Source organism: Platalea leucorodia (assembly GCF_965183815.1).
Source record: "Platalea leucorodia genome assembly, chromosome: 3".
Classification (NCBI taxonomy): Eukaryota; Metazoa; Chordata; class Aves; order Pelecaniformes; family Threskiornithidae; genus Platalea; species Platalea leucorodia.
The window spans coordinates 105,226,706-105,241,036 of NC_138825.1; the positions used below are offsets into that span (position 1 = coordinate 105,226,706).

Genomic DNA, 14,331 nt, shown 5'->3' on the forward strand with positions numbered 1-14,331 from the left:
ATACTATTTAGTCTTTTGAAACAGCATTCACAAAGAAAGAATTGAAATGCATTTATCTTCAGTGAGTAATCTAGATATTTAGGCGCATTTAATTTTTGAAAAATCCAGCAAAATTCGAATCACTTAGGCTATAGCTATACTCAGAAATAAGCTAGGTCCATTACCTGACCCTTCAGACAACTGACCTGTATGGTTAAACTTTGTTATCCTATAGAGAGGGTGGCTGCAGTGAACGGGGTTAGTCCCTGAATCATGCCTGGGCGCTATCGAGAAGAGAGCCAGGTGGCCTAGGCTGAAAGCGGGCTGAGGATCATGCTGGCTCTGCTAGCATTTTGACAGAGGGGGTGATCAGATGGCAGTGGCTGGGCACGTGCCCTGCTTCTGCCATCTGCGTAAAACAGCAATGGACAGACCTTGCACTTCTTTTTTATTCCCACTTGGAGTAAAACATACTCCTTTCCAAGAGTAACTTAAAAGAAATTATTTCAGTATTTTAATGCTTCTGTTAAATCAGTTACATTTACCTATTTGTATGTTGTTAAATAAAATTATTTATTCAGATACAAATATATATTTTTATTGTTTATGAATTTTTAATGTTCAATTTGCTGAATCTTTGAGCAACACAAATGAACAAAATAGGGGCTTACTTTTGTCGAAGTAGAAACAGAATTTAAATGGGAAAAAACTCCTTTCAAACATGCCTGATAAAACTCAGAGGAGAAATATGCACACGTGTCAAAGGTCTGTTGAAAGTTAAGTGAAGGCTTTTCTAATTTTCATTTTATCCTGTTCAGGATAGTGATAGAAAACTAGGTTTATTCTTATGAAACCCACCGACATACGTTTTGCAGCCAACGTATGTTTTTATACCGCCAAAACTATCAATATTCAGGTTTTATTACCGGTTTACTGCTGCTCTGTCAGACCCCAGTTCTGAGCTATCCTGTCCACCCAAGCAGAGGACTAAGAGAGTATAAGCCCCATTTTACTTCTGTGCATTAGCTCCCTCCATCCTGGTAAACGAGCTAAAAAGCCAGCTAATGCAGCTGACATCTCGAATTATGCAATTTCTCATAATACACGCCAGAAATGCTATTCAGCCCTGCTATACGTGCAGGAATGCCATTCAAAACCATGGCTTCTGGCTCAGCAGTGTGATCAGCGGTACAAAGGGTACTCGGCATGCAGAGAGGAGGAGGCAACAGGGAGGAGGAGGAAGGAAGGCTCCATAACCATCATCCCTTGCTACATCCTTCATAGAAATCTGCCAGACATAAAAGGTAACCACAGTAACAGGGGGACAGAGACGTACTGGGAAGAGATGGCTTGCGGTGAAACCCCAGGTTTAGGATCAGCACTTTGTATTCCTGTGAGACAAGAAATTTTCTGTCTGCTTAAGGGCTGCTGAAATTTGCAGATTTTTGCAAGAAAGACATACAAGAACCAGAATAGTTGTTGCATTTCTGCCTGAAGTTCACTGGAAAAAAATGTGTATGTTAGCCTGGCAGATTCAAGGTTCTGCCCCTCAGTTTAAGGGAAAAACGGGAATTTAAAAGATATCTGTCAGCAGCAGCCTGGCTGCTCAGCTATTCCTAGTGCAGTGTTTGTGACAAATTCTCAACAGAGCCCCTAATAATATCTCACAGTATTACAAAAAGCTTCCTCCTTTTCCGACTGCCGTTAGTGGTAACTATGCCATTAAATCCTTTGGGACCATGGACAGGCACAGCTGTCAACCCCAGTATACCGCATCAGCATTGCACCCATGTTTTAATCAATTATATTTTGAGCAGTGTATTTGCAATACATGGAAAACTGACAGAAGACACATCATTTGGTATTGACCTACTAGTAACCATCTGCCTTCAGGATTTAAGAGATCAGAAAGACTTTTTATCTTGAAACATATTCTTTGTTTGAATATGTATGTCTAGAGGCTGTCTGGATCTGTTCATAGGCTGTGGGGGTCTAAGGCAGGCACTGAGACTTGCCACACACTGGAAAATTTGTGCTGTTACCTACATTCACTTGGGGGAGGCCCAACCATAGCCAAAACCAAAGAACAGAATAGAATACATTTTATTTGATCTAAGTACTTGGAAAGTTAGAACTGTCTCTGAGAAAAGATTTTAGTTTGTGGTACTAGTATGGATATGTCATACCCTCCAAAACAGGATGGCTGCATCCAAACTGCCTTCTGGGAATAACCCCTGGCCTACACCAATGCCCAGAACATGGCCAGGCAGTGGTTGGGACAGAGCTAATAGACCCCTGTGACATGTCTGCCAGGGACCACTCCCAAACCTTCTCAGTGTACATGGTCAGGTTTCTGTACTCAGGTCTGTGTTCTGGAAATGTTTAATTTACCAGCAGGAAGACAGCCGGTCGCTGTGTGGAAGTCTGAGGAAGTCAACTATCTCCTCTTTCCCTGTTGCCTTCAGAAGGGTCACTCTTAACAAGCCAGAGACGTTAGATCACTCTCCCTTAGCACATCTTACCCCATGAGGATAATTGCCCTTTTGCAGGACCCACAGCTTTCAGAGACATTTATGAGAAAATCCAGGACTGTAGAATTCACAATATATGGCTCTACCATGGCTAAGAAATTACAGGATCCTCATCCTGAGAGACCTCTACTCCCACTGGCACGTACTCACAAGCTGAAAATTAACCACTTTTTTTATTTTCCGGGGACTTTCACGAATTGGGACTGAACCAGTCGATGTAGCCAGAGTGCCTCAAACCCAAAATTCAGCCCAGATGCAATGACTGAGGATATAAAAAATTCAAATATTGCTTCCAACCACTGTCATTAAGAGCTCATCTTTTCATTTTTGGAAATCAGCCAGGTACAGGTCTGCCAGCAATACTTATGTTACAGGCCATACTCTCATCATTGGAACTAATATTGTAGCAAATCCTTCAGATTCGTATTCAGAATTTGGCTCAGTTGTCTAAACATAGGTCTTTGGCACCCTTTGAGATGCCATAAGGTATCCTGCCTGGATTTTAGTTACCAATCAAGAGCAGAGACCTGCCAGTCTTCTTTCATGGTATCTCAGAAATCTTACAGCAGCTCATGGTACAGATGCCTTTGTGCATCTGAATTGAGCCTACAGAGATGTGTGAGCAAGCTATATGAAACAATATAGTTGTAACCTGTTCTCTTCAGCAATAGTGAAAGTTGATGGTTTTCTTCCAGATTGCAAGCTAAATAATTCAATTCAATTAAGCCAAAAGGATTTTTGCCTAAGGTTTTTGTTTCGTTTTATTTTATGAAAAGGTGAGTCACTACGGTATACTACACGTGGTATTACCTATAGAACAATAACTAATCTTTGATCAAAGGTTTCACTCTTAATTTCTTCATTTTATGTATTTATCCCAGGCAAAACGATCAATTTTCTAAGCCATGAGAAACACTCAGTCACATTAATAGAAGCTGCAGATTTGAAATCAGGCTACCACTTTGAAACTGTCTTCAGAAGTATACTTACAGTTGAGTTATAAAATTATATATTGAAAGGATAAAAAGGAGAGAAAAATAAAGATCTGTTGGAAAACTTATACAACTGGATATTTTCCTATAGTTTTAAAATTTGCTTTAGTTATTTAATAGGCCATATTGTAGGTAGCATGAATGAAAAAAACCCAGTCAAACAAAACCCTCCACAATGTGTTTAAACGAGTATGATACAGTATAACTGATACATAAAGCATTGTACCGATAAAAAGGGTGTAAGATGCCAAATATGTGATGCAATTATGTTTTTTTATTATACCTAGTATAGAATAGACTGTATTTTCTATTTCAGAGAAAGCAATGAAATAACAAAGAATTACAGTATAAAACAATCTTTCTAGAGAAGAAATATTCAGAATTCTAAACTTTTGATAAAAATATGGACATATTTCCTTTAGTAAACATAACAAACTCTTTCTGAAGTAGCAGGTTTGTTACATGGATGGAGGAAGATGGCAGTTTTTCATCCAGTAATCACAAGAAACTGTAGCTAATTTAAAACGAAGACACAAAAGTTAGTTTTTTAACTAAGGTATCATATTTTCTCATGGATACTGACCACTACCAGTAAGACACACAGAAAAATTACCCAAATCATGGCAACTTTGAGAAAGGTGTATAATATGGTATGGTGAAACTTACTTTTGATGATCTCCCAGTGGTCTTTGTCCAATGGATTTTAATAATGACTCTGGTCGAACCGTTAATTTTGGTGATGTCTTGGGGCTAGTATCAGAATCTCCACTCTCTTCATCTCCCATGGCCTTAATATAGCTCCCACTTCTCATTCTTCTGCAGGGAATCTCTTCGTCTTTCCCACCAGCTGGGTATCCTCCCCATTCATCCTGAGGTACCTAAAGGAGACCATAAAACACACACGCAAAATGTGCATTATTCTTTTCGTACACTTAAATACTTCCTTCAATTTTTCATTTTACAAAGACAAGTCAAGAATGTTGTATTCTTCAGAAACAGATCACTTTTAGAAAGAAATTTCTAAGGTCTCCAAAAGATTTGGCAATTTAATTCCAACTTCAAGACTGGAAATTTTCAATTTATAAATGTTGGAACCTAAGGAGCAATCAAGTCATGGTTTGTGAGCTGAGCTGCAATATCTATTTGTAGACATGCTCTAAATTGCAGGCAGTAGCTTAGCTTAACCTCTTAAAAGTTTGCACCCAGGTTTTCAGCTGATAAACAGTAAGTTGATCAAGTGTCTCAGACCTAAAACTCATTGAAAGCTGAACACTTCAGAGTCTTTTACCAGCTCTCTTTATATGGGGCTTTGGCTGCTTTTCAGGAAGGTGAATGAAGTATTTAAGTTAAACTAAGCTGTGATTTTGGCATAAATGGAAAGGATTCTGGTTTAGGGCAAACTTCTGTGTAAAAAAAAAGCAAATGTGGCAATTTGTCTTTTTTTCTTACTTAGAAACTGCAAAATAGTTCATAGATGCTGTAACATATCAGGAACACAGCCAGTTAATTATTAGTACATTTGGTTGAGGCTGCTTTCATGCAGTTGAGATGATTTTTCAAACAGTAAGGCTGGTAGTCAAATAATCCACAGCTGGTGGATGGACATCTCTCTGCACCACAAATTGGCAGAGAATTGAGCAGGAATAGATTTTCTAATCCAAAGTAAAATCAGCCTTGTTTTAAGAGTTATGGATAACCACAGCAAGCCTGCCTCTGCCAGTATTGCTGATTCTTCGCTTTTTGTTTAATCTTCCAAGGTGCTGAGTCCTCTGGTCCTAATCCAGAAACACACTTAAGCATTTACTTAACTTAAAGGATATAAGCAACTCTCTGAAATCCATTACAATGACTCATGGTTGAAAAGAAAGATGTGACAGAATACATCAGTGGCCCAGGGCTGATGCACTTGGCAGCATCAAATCCTTTAAAAGCATAAAGACTTCATGTATATTAAACAGTTCAATGGCATTATTTACCAATATACTATAAATCTGAACTTCCAGTTAAACATATATTAAGGAGTTTCTGCAAAGCAGGATGTCTAATAAAGACTTTCAAGTCAAACATATTTGAGACCTTCTACAGACAGAGTTCACTGTGGAGCTGAAGCAAATGATCCCATTGGTTTCAGCAGTCTTGGAGGTCGGATTTAAATAACAAGATCTGCCTGTCATCTTTACTGCCCTTTCAAGATACACGAATTAGCCACACACCAGGTGAACAGCCCTGGTGCTTTGAGTCCCAAAAAAGGATTAAGGGGGAAATGAAGTTTTAAAAGGGGGTGAACAAGTAAATACATATTAAATCAAAGAAACAAGCTCAGGAGAGAAAAAAGAGAGACTGAAGATGAAGTCAGATAAGAAGAGATGAAACAGATCGCACAGATCAGAAAAATGTTAGAGACAAATATCAGAGAAAAAAATTATGAGTTATATTCTTATACAAAGTAATAGGACAGAGCATGAATCTAAATGAAACATGGGTTAGATTAGGTAAAGAAACAAACTTTTCATATTATTCAGCTTTGGATGGTGATCAGAAAGGGAACATGAAAAATCTTCTCAAATTCAAAGCCTGTAAATGTGATACATCATCCTCTTTTCTTTTCTAAGACCTAGTACGTATGATATTAATGTTGGAGGAAGGATTTTTCAGATTCTAGGAGACCTAAAAGGCATTTACATGTAGTGATAGTTGTAATAGCCAAACTCCTAGAATATATAAAATCAATATATTTTCTTAAGCTTTTTTGTTATCTACAGCTGGCAATACTATTAACTGTAAAAATCTGAATTAGAGAGCTATATTAATAAAAAATTAATATCATACAAACTATCATACAAAATGGATATAATACACACATACTCTCACTTTTAAATCTTCTTTATTACTTGCATGTCAGCATAGCTAAAAACAAAAGCCAAACGCTGAAAAAGCATTTATTGGCATCTACATGGGCCCACTGCAAGTTATACTGTTCAATTTTCCGTACTAAAGCCGAATTATTATGTTCAGTCTTAATATTCTTTTTTGAAAAACCTCATAACTTTTTCATAGAATAATTATTTTGGCTTGAAATTTCTTTCCTTCATTTTAGCTCGAAGATAATTAAATAGAAAGTTTAAAAAGACATTGATCAATAACCTTTTACTTACTCAAATGCAAAAAATGGTTAGTTTCTCAACTTTCTTTTGTCTGAAATTCCATGTTCAAATAACTAGATAAGGACTGGATTTAAATGAGTAAACACAGGCTTATTTGTTGATTCTTACTTTAAAAGATAGGAATGACTGATTTTTTACATTAAAGTATCTGAAAAATTAAGTTTCTTCACTGTGATAAGGAGCTTCATAAGGACAAATCTTACACTTATGTGCATTGCTATTTTTGTTGATTACATTTATTTCGCTTTCTGAATTCATAAGTTAAATGAATTCACATGAAAGCTAAAACTGAAGAAGCCCTGCTCCATTTGTGCTTATGATGTACTCATGGTATACATAAATGCACCAAGAATTCCCTTCTAATCAGAGTAACTCACTATCACAGAAGCCTTTATGATTGAAAAAAACATTATTCACCATTGAAATATGCGTATTTTTTTACCCTTGAGCTATTCAAAGGAGCAGAATACAATGAACACAGGGAAAATGCTTCTGGAGCCTGGCAAGGAAGTTTGACAATGTGTTCTCTCAGAAGGTTTCATGCAGAGCCTAGGAAACAGCTGGAGTCCTTTTGCTGTCTTCAAAAGCCAACGAAAGGGCCCTTGACATTGTTTTTCCTCACGGACTGAGAACAGAAGCAAAATTTGAGTCCCGTTTCGGCGTGGTTCATCATTTACTTTAGCTGATAAGTTAAATACTTGGAAAAATCTTTCCAAATACAGGCCATCTCAGACCCCAACACAGCTTTAAAGAAAAGCAAAAGCATTATACTAGTGCAGGGAAGACTTTTATTTTTAAATATTAACAAAAATATTTAACAGCATGTGTGAGGGTCATTAAATGTATATTTTCCAAAACATGAAAAGGGCTTTGCAGCTTGCAGAAATGCTTTCTTACAATAGTTACCAGCCCCTGAAATTCCCATCTGCAGGGCTTGCAGCTGCTAATTGGGAATAATTACCCTAATTATCTACTTGCATATAGTGATGAGTGCTGATATTTATAATGTCTAAAAAGGCCTTCCTCCTGCTCTAGACGTTAACATGAATCCTTGTATATGCAGTTTCTATCCACAGAGGAGTTAGACTGCGTATTACCATATGAATTTTCTTTTGTAAGAACAACGAGCTGACAAGGTCTGGATGTTTTCATTTAATTTTGTCACTGGCTGCTGATTTCGTTATAACTATTACAGAAAATGATGAGTCTGTCTCATAAATTTCATGCACTGTTGCTGTGAGGAGCACAACCAGGTTCAGGAAATTTGGGATTTTTTAATTGTTCTGCTACTGATTCAGTGCGATATCTTACATTAGTCACCAGGGCCAATTTTATTGAAGCACCTGGTACCTAAGACTTACTACATTTTACAGAGCTGATCCTAAGAGTGTACTCCAGAACCTTAGGTAGGACCCTAAATTCCCAATAAAAGGCATTTAGGAGAGTTAGGTCCTTCAGAGTAGCATCCAAAAGGAACCAAAAGGTCCCTTTAGTTAGCAACCAAAATGCAAAGCATGAAGAAAAATCTCAAACGCTTCTCCTTTCTTGGGTTTATTTTATCTGATTACAGGCAGCAGAAAGGCCCTTCTGTCATTTTCCATTCACAGGCTAAAACCATCTTCTGAAGAACAAATTCAGATTTTTTTCAAAGAACTGAGCAGCCTTATTCTTTCCTTCTGTGACAAAATGGCTGTGGAAATGGGAGACATTACTGCTCACATTCTAATCAATAACTGTTGGAGTGCTTGGGAAGGAGAAGACTTAGGGCTGACAAATAAACGGGCATGCTCTCCTCCTCTTTTTGTAATTCATGGCATTTTCATGAAACACAGATTGCCTGGGGAGGGCTGGTTAGAAGAGAAGGACTACATGTACAAGAAAGGATGTGTTGCAGCCTTGTGATCCAGGCACTTACGTGGAATGAGGGAGCTTAGTTATAGTCCCTGGGCCAAACACTCACATGAATTTTATGTGAAAGGGTGTTTGGATAAAACTTGTGGAGCATTTTAAGAAAGAAAGCAGTGCCTTTGCTATAAACTGTCTTACAGCCTGCTGCCGAGAATGCCATTTGGGGAACTGAGAAGATGGGGGTTTGACCTTGTACAGGCTAAGGAAGAAACTGAACTCACATCTTCACAGTGGGTATTCTAGAAACTTTGTTACTATGAAAATGAATTTCCTTGCTTTAGAAGAAAAGTCACTATCCACATGTTCTGTTAGAAGTCCTTCCTGCTGGATGTCTTCATTGTACTCAGATTAGACCTGTCAGAAGAAAAGGATTTCAGACCCCGGACTGGACTTCGGCAGTAAGTCTGTCCTCTGATTCTCAGATTGCACAGATTCTGTGTGTAAGCAATAAAATGTTGTCAGGGAAAATAGAGATGAATTCACCAAACCTCCGGGACAAACTAGGAATCATGGAATTGCTGAGGTTGGAAGGGACTCTGGAGGTCTCTAGTCCAGCCTCCTGCTCAAAGCATGGTCAGGTACAGCAGGTTGCCCAGGACTGTGTCCAGCTGGGTTTTGAATGTTTCCAAAGATGGAGCCTCCACAACCTCTGTAGGCAACCTGTTCCAATGTTTGACCATACTCAGGGGCAAAAAGTTTTTCCTTATATTGAATCAGAGATAGAATCATAGAATCTTTTAGGTTGGAAAAGACCTTTAAGATCATCACGTCCAACCATTAACCTAACACTGCCAAGTCCACCACTAAACCATGTCCCTAAGCACCATGTCTACCCTTCTTTTAAGTACCTCCAGGGATGGAGACTCAACCACTGCCCTGGGCAGCCTGTTCCAGTGCCTGACTACCCTTTCGGTGAAGAAATTTCTACTAATATCCAACCTAAACTTCTCCTAGCGCAACTTGAGGCTGTTTCCTCTCATCCTATTGCTTGTTACTTGGGAGAAGAGACCAACACCCACCTTGCTCTAACCTCCTTTCAGGTAGTTGTAGAGTGATAAGGTCTCCCCTCAGCCTCCTCTTCTCCAGGGTAAACAACCCCAGCTCCCTCAGCCACTCCTCATAAGACTTGTGCTCCAGACCCTTCACCAGCTTCGTTGCCTTTCTTTGGACTCTCTCCAGCACCTCGATGTCCTTCTTGGAGTGAGGGGCCCAAAACTGAACACAGCACTCGAGGTGCGGCCTCACCAATGCCGAGTACAGGGGCACTATCACCTCCCTGGTCCTGCTGGCCACACTATTCCTGATACAAGCCAGGATGCTACTGGCCTTCCTGGCCACCTGAGCACACTGCTGGCTCATATTCAGCTGGCTGTTGACCAACACCCCCAGGTCCTTTTCTGCCAGGCAGCTCTCCAGCCACTCCTCCCCAAGCCTATAGCGTTGCCTGGGGTTGTTGTGACCCAAGTGCAGGACCTGGCACTGAGCCTTGTTGAACCTCAATACAGTTGGCCTCAGCCCAACGATCCAGCCTGTCCAGATCCCTCTGTAGGGCCTTCCTACCCTCCAGCAGATCAACACTCCTGCCTAACTTGGTGTTGCCTGCAAACTTACTGAGATAGGTAATCTAGACTCCCATTCAGGAACAGCTAGCAGTGTGAATACCCAACCTTGTATCTAAGAAATACTGATGTCAAAAACTGGAAGAACCAATGAAATGTTAATTCTTCTGGACTTTGACCATTGTTAATTCAAGATTTCATATTTCAGTTTAGGATTTAGCTGAAGAAGTCAAACTGGCAACAGCCACTAGCATTTCAAAACAGATCTGCTCCTGTTGTTCCACCCAGTTCTGTGGCATTTGCTCCCAGCTCCCAGCATTTTAAAGGTGTTCCACCACTAAACTGCTGATCTGCTTAAAATCTGGCACATCACTTTACTATCTAAAATGAAACACTTCTAAATATATAGCTTCAGCTGAGGGAGCTATCACTTCTTCATATTTCTCGTTCTCAAAGGTTAAAATGAGGATTACCTACCTCACAGGAGTCCTGTGAAATTTAATTAGCATGCAGATGTAAAATGCACTGAAATATTCATTATGACCTAAATCTTATTTTAGTAATATAAATTTCACATTTTACTAGAAGCAGAAGCTGTCTGTGCATGAAATTAGACTGTAAATGATATGAAGAAGGATAAAATACGAAACACTATGTAGCAGATACGTAATTTTTATAATTTTATGCTTTCTCAGCCTGGTCAAGAAGATGACCCCCCAAAAAAGGACACAATCTGAAATGTAGGTAACAGATTTTCTCTTAATTCACGCCTTCTTCAAGGACACTCAGAAAAACAGCCTTTGTGCACAGCTGCAAGTGGATGAAAGTAGATGACAATCTTGCAAGGCAGACAGAAATGCTTTTTAGCATGTTAGAAAGTTTCCTTGATATTATAATGGGAGGTGGGAGCTGGACCTCCTGTGTTTTCAAAAATTTTGCTGAAAAAGGAACACTGACCAATTACTAGAGTTTTCTTCTGAAGTTAATGACACTAATGACATTTCCCTGTTTACTGGCTGTGGACTCTAGACCCTATTGGTTTAGCTTTTTGCAGGAGCTAAGAGTACAATGTCTGAAAATAAAACTTTGTTTCCTTGGTAGCTAACCTTGTGTCTACACCTCAGTACCATTCTCAGTGCAGATTTTTAACTAGTTCTTTCTGTGGGGTTTTTTAATGTGCTGATTCATTGTTCAAAGAATATGAATTATACAATGAAGCCATTCAAAAATCTCAAAAAAATATGCCAGGGACTCCTCCTCACCACTAACAATGCCAATCCTCGTAATTAGCTTTAATTTTCACATGCCACCCCCTACTCCCCGAACTCCTTGACAGCTCAGAAGCACAGAGAGTTCTTGCAGCATTCCCCGAAAGTCCGTTGACAGTATCCATCAAGGCAGGAGCTAATCTGAGAAAGCAAGAGGCATCTTTGTCTTGCCAGGCATTCTCTTCAGGCTTTGTTATAACAGCCATAGTATCACAGGAAGAAAATCACATAGATCCCAAACAATATATGCTTTACACTGGGTTGAAAACAACTTGAATTCAGGAATTTGGGAGTTGGGAATGGACTGGACACCCATGCAGATCACAGAACATTCAAACAGGCAAACCAGTATCAGCATTATTTACTGTCTGACTTTAATTTTTCATGTGTATGTCCAAGTAAAGCTGTACTAACTGATCCTTGATGGAAAGAAGACTTCTGTCCAGTGTACTCAGGATTGCTTAGTCACTACTTCTGTATTTTCTACAGAATAGTGTTTTTTTCATTTCAATTATATTTTATAACTCTTATCTCAACAGTGATGAACTCAAAAAAAAAAAAAAAAAAAGAACCAGCACTATGTTTCCTAACTGGTTCTCCAGCAACAATGTGAATTGTAATCTGAGGATGGTTAAATACTGTAAATAGTGTTGTGAGGACTCTGTGGCTTTGTTTATACTTTTTGGATGAATGTGGGCCAAATGCCCACCTCATGACCCACTGTGCTCATACTGCTGGCAAAGACCCTTGGAGTTCAGCCACCTGCAAATCCTCTGCTATGTTGCTAGGTCCCTCTGGGACCCTCTGGACTCTGTGCCATTTTGACATGGTGGAGCAAGATGGTCATATGGCAGTGGTGGACTTGTCCACACTATTAAGTGATTTTTGCTTGCTAATCCTGGAGCTCACTGAGATCTTGTGCCAGAACTTTGATATGACATGAGCTTGGACTGAAAGGAGGGCTTGGTCTGTACTTAAATGAGAACGTAGATATACATAGCCTCTCAGTCTAAGACACAAAAACTATAGGGATTCAACCAAGAAACCTCAGTTCCAGTTGGCTACGTATTTCCTTTGATAAGTGACCCAGCATGCTGCTTCATGGTCAGCTTAAACCACTTAAAAATTATGCTACCATCAACTTAAGTGGGGCAGGTATTCCTTTAAGCAATATTCAGCTTTTCAAGAAATGCTAGTAATGGTAAAGTGACTTAGAGTGCTGCCTGGAAGATTACCCTGACAACAATAATAAAGATAAGTAAAGATAAGTTTTCAGCTGAACTGGTGAGTTGCTCCAACTCGCTGTGCTGCTGCACAATCATCAGTACTAGAGAGAGAGAAGGATGAACATGGTATGGCGATTACCCTAGGGCTGTGCATACGTGAGTAAATGAAGACCCACCGTTTTGCCTGGAGGTCAGCTGGCCTGCAGCACTCCACGCCCATGCTATTGAGCAATCTTTGCCTCCAAACCAGGGTGGCTACCAGGAACGGTCCCTGGCCTGTGCTAAGTCCTGAACTGTACTCAGGAACTGTTTAGGGAAATACTGGCTGGCTTGGATGAAAATAATGCCCAAGACAGGCTGAGCCACGTAACAGTACAGAGGATCAGGATGCAGTGCCAAGGAACCTTTCCTGACACTATGCAGTTTGATAGCATAGATGTAGCATAAGGTAGGGATTATTTTAATAACAGAGGTCCACAGAAGCATCAAAGACCAAAACTTGGAACTTCTCATGCTTGCCACAAAATGCAGCATTTCTGCCAATTAATTTGTCATAGTCATGCACCCAGAGTTTGTTTTTCTGTCTCTTTGCCTTTTGGGGCCAGCTCATAGCTGCATTTTCCTTTACATCTTTCTCTAGAAATTGAATTAATTTAATTACAATGCAAATTCTGTTAAAACCAAGCATCAAAAGGCTAAAGACTTAAACTGGATTGCAGCTTGTCACTCACTACAGGTGAAGGGGAGCCAGGAATATACCTGCCAGCTGGGCTGCCTGACTGACAGGGCAGCAGACAAGGCCCAGGGCACCACAGTATCAGCAACTGAAGCTAACTACAAGTCCTCCTGGCAGATATTTTTGGGAGAGGTAGACTGAATTGCCTGAACCACATTTGCAGGGTGGATGGAGCCCAGCTATCTGCACAGCACAGTGAAGAAAAACAGCCTGTTTTTTTGACTGATGACTTTGTGGGAGACAAGACTCCCTGAGTGCGAGGCATGTGTTCCTGCTCACATGGGGTCATCTGCATCCCGGTGCCTTCGCTGCATCATGTCTAACGCTCCTCCAGGCAGCTGGGGCCCTCTGGAAATATCTTTGCCTTTACAACTGCAGACCCTACGGGAAACTCAGAGTTGTCAGCTTATCATTACCTGTGTGAGTGGGGCAAGACCCCACAGACCATTCATGATCACAGAAGTACGGAGTAAGAGAAAAAAATGCCCTTAAAGGAAGAAAAGGAGAGGTGCTCCCAACATACTTACAATGCACAGCACCTCCAAAACCACAGAGACTGCAGATGTAGTCAGGACTCCAACGTTGCAGAGCTGTTATAAGGCTAGAGAGGGAAGAAGGACCTAAAAGGCAGCATACGCAGGGCTGACCCAAAAGAAGGCCTGTAGTATAGTGTCTTATTTAATCTAAGCAGGAAATGATATCTTTTTTTTTAATTTGTTGGAGGGCTACTACTGAAAAAACAGTGCATGTCTTTAAAATGTAAATAATTTTAAAGGCTATATAAAATAGGTATATTTGCTGCTCATCCATTTTTCTCATTTTAACTAATGATTGATGGTTTTGAACAGTTAACTCCAGATGACTCCAATTATTTAGCTTACAGAGTGAAATGAGCAGTTTTTTCCTGTCTAGCTACTAGGTAACACTTAACTATCTGCATGCTTTTGAGAAGATCCGTTCCCCTACGA

The 14,331-nt window shown here is 39.9% G+C and overlaps 1 protein-coding gene across 1 annotated transcript in view; it reads right to left on the reverse strand.

Annotated features, from left to right (window-relative positions):
- DLGAP2 (DLG associated protein 2) overlaps positions 1 to 14,331 on the reverse strand; it is a gene marked incomplete at its 3' end in the record, with an annotated part of 398,367 nt that overhangs the window by 64,708 nt on the left and 319,328 nt on the right. The window contains exon 5 of the mRNA XM_082305420.1: positions 4,169 to 4,380. Coding sequence (XP_082161546.1) covers positions 4,169 to 4,380 — 212 coding nt within the window. The remainder of the gene's footprint in view (positions 1 to 4,168; positions 4,381 to 14,331) is intronic.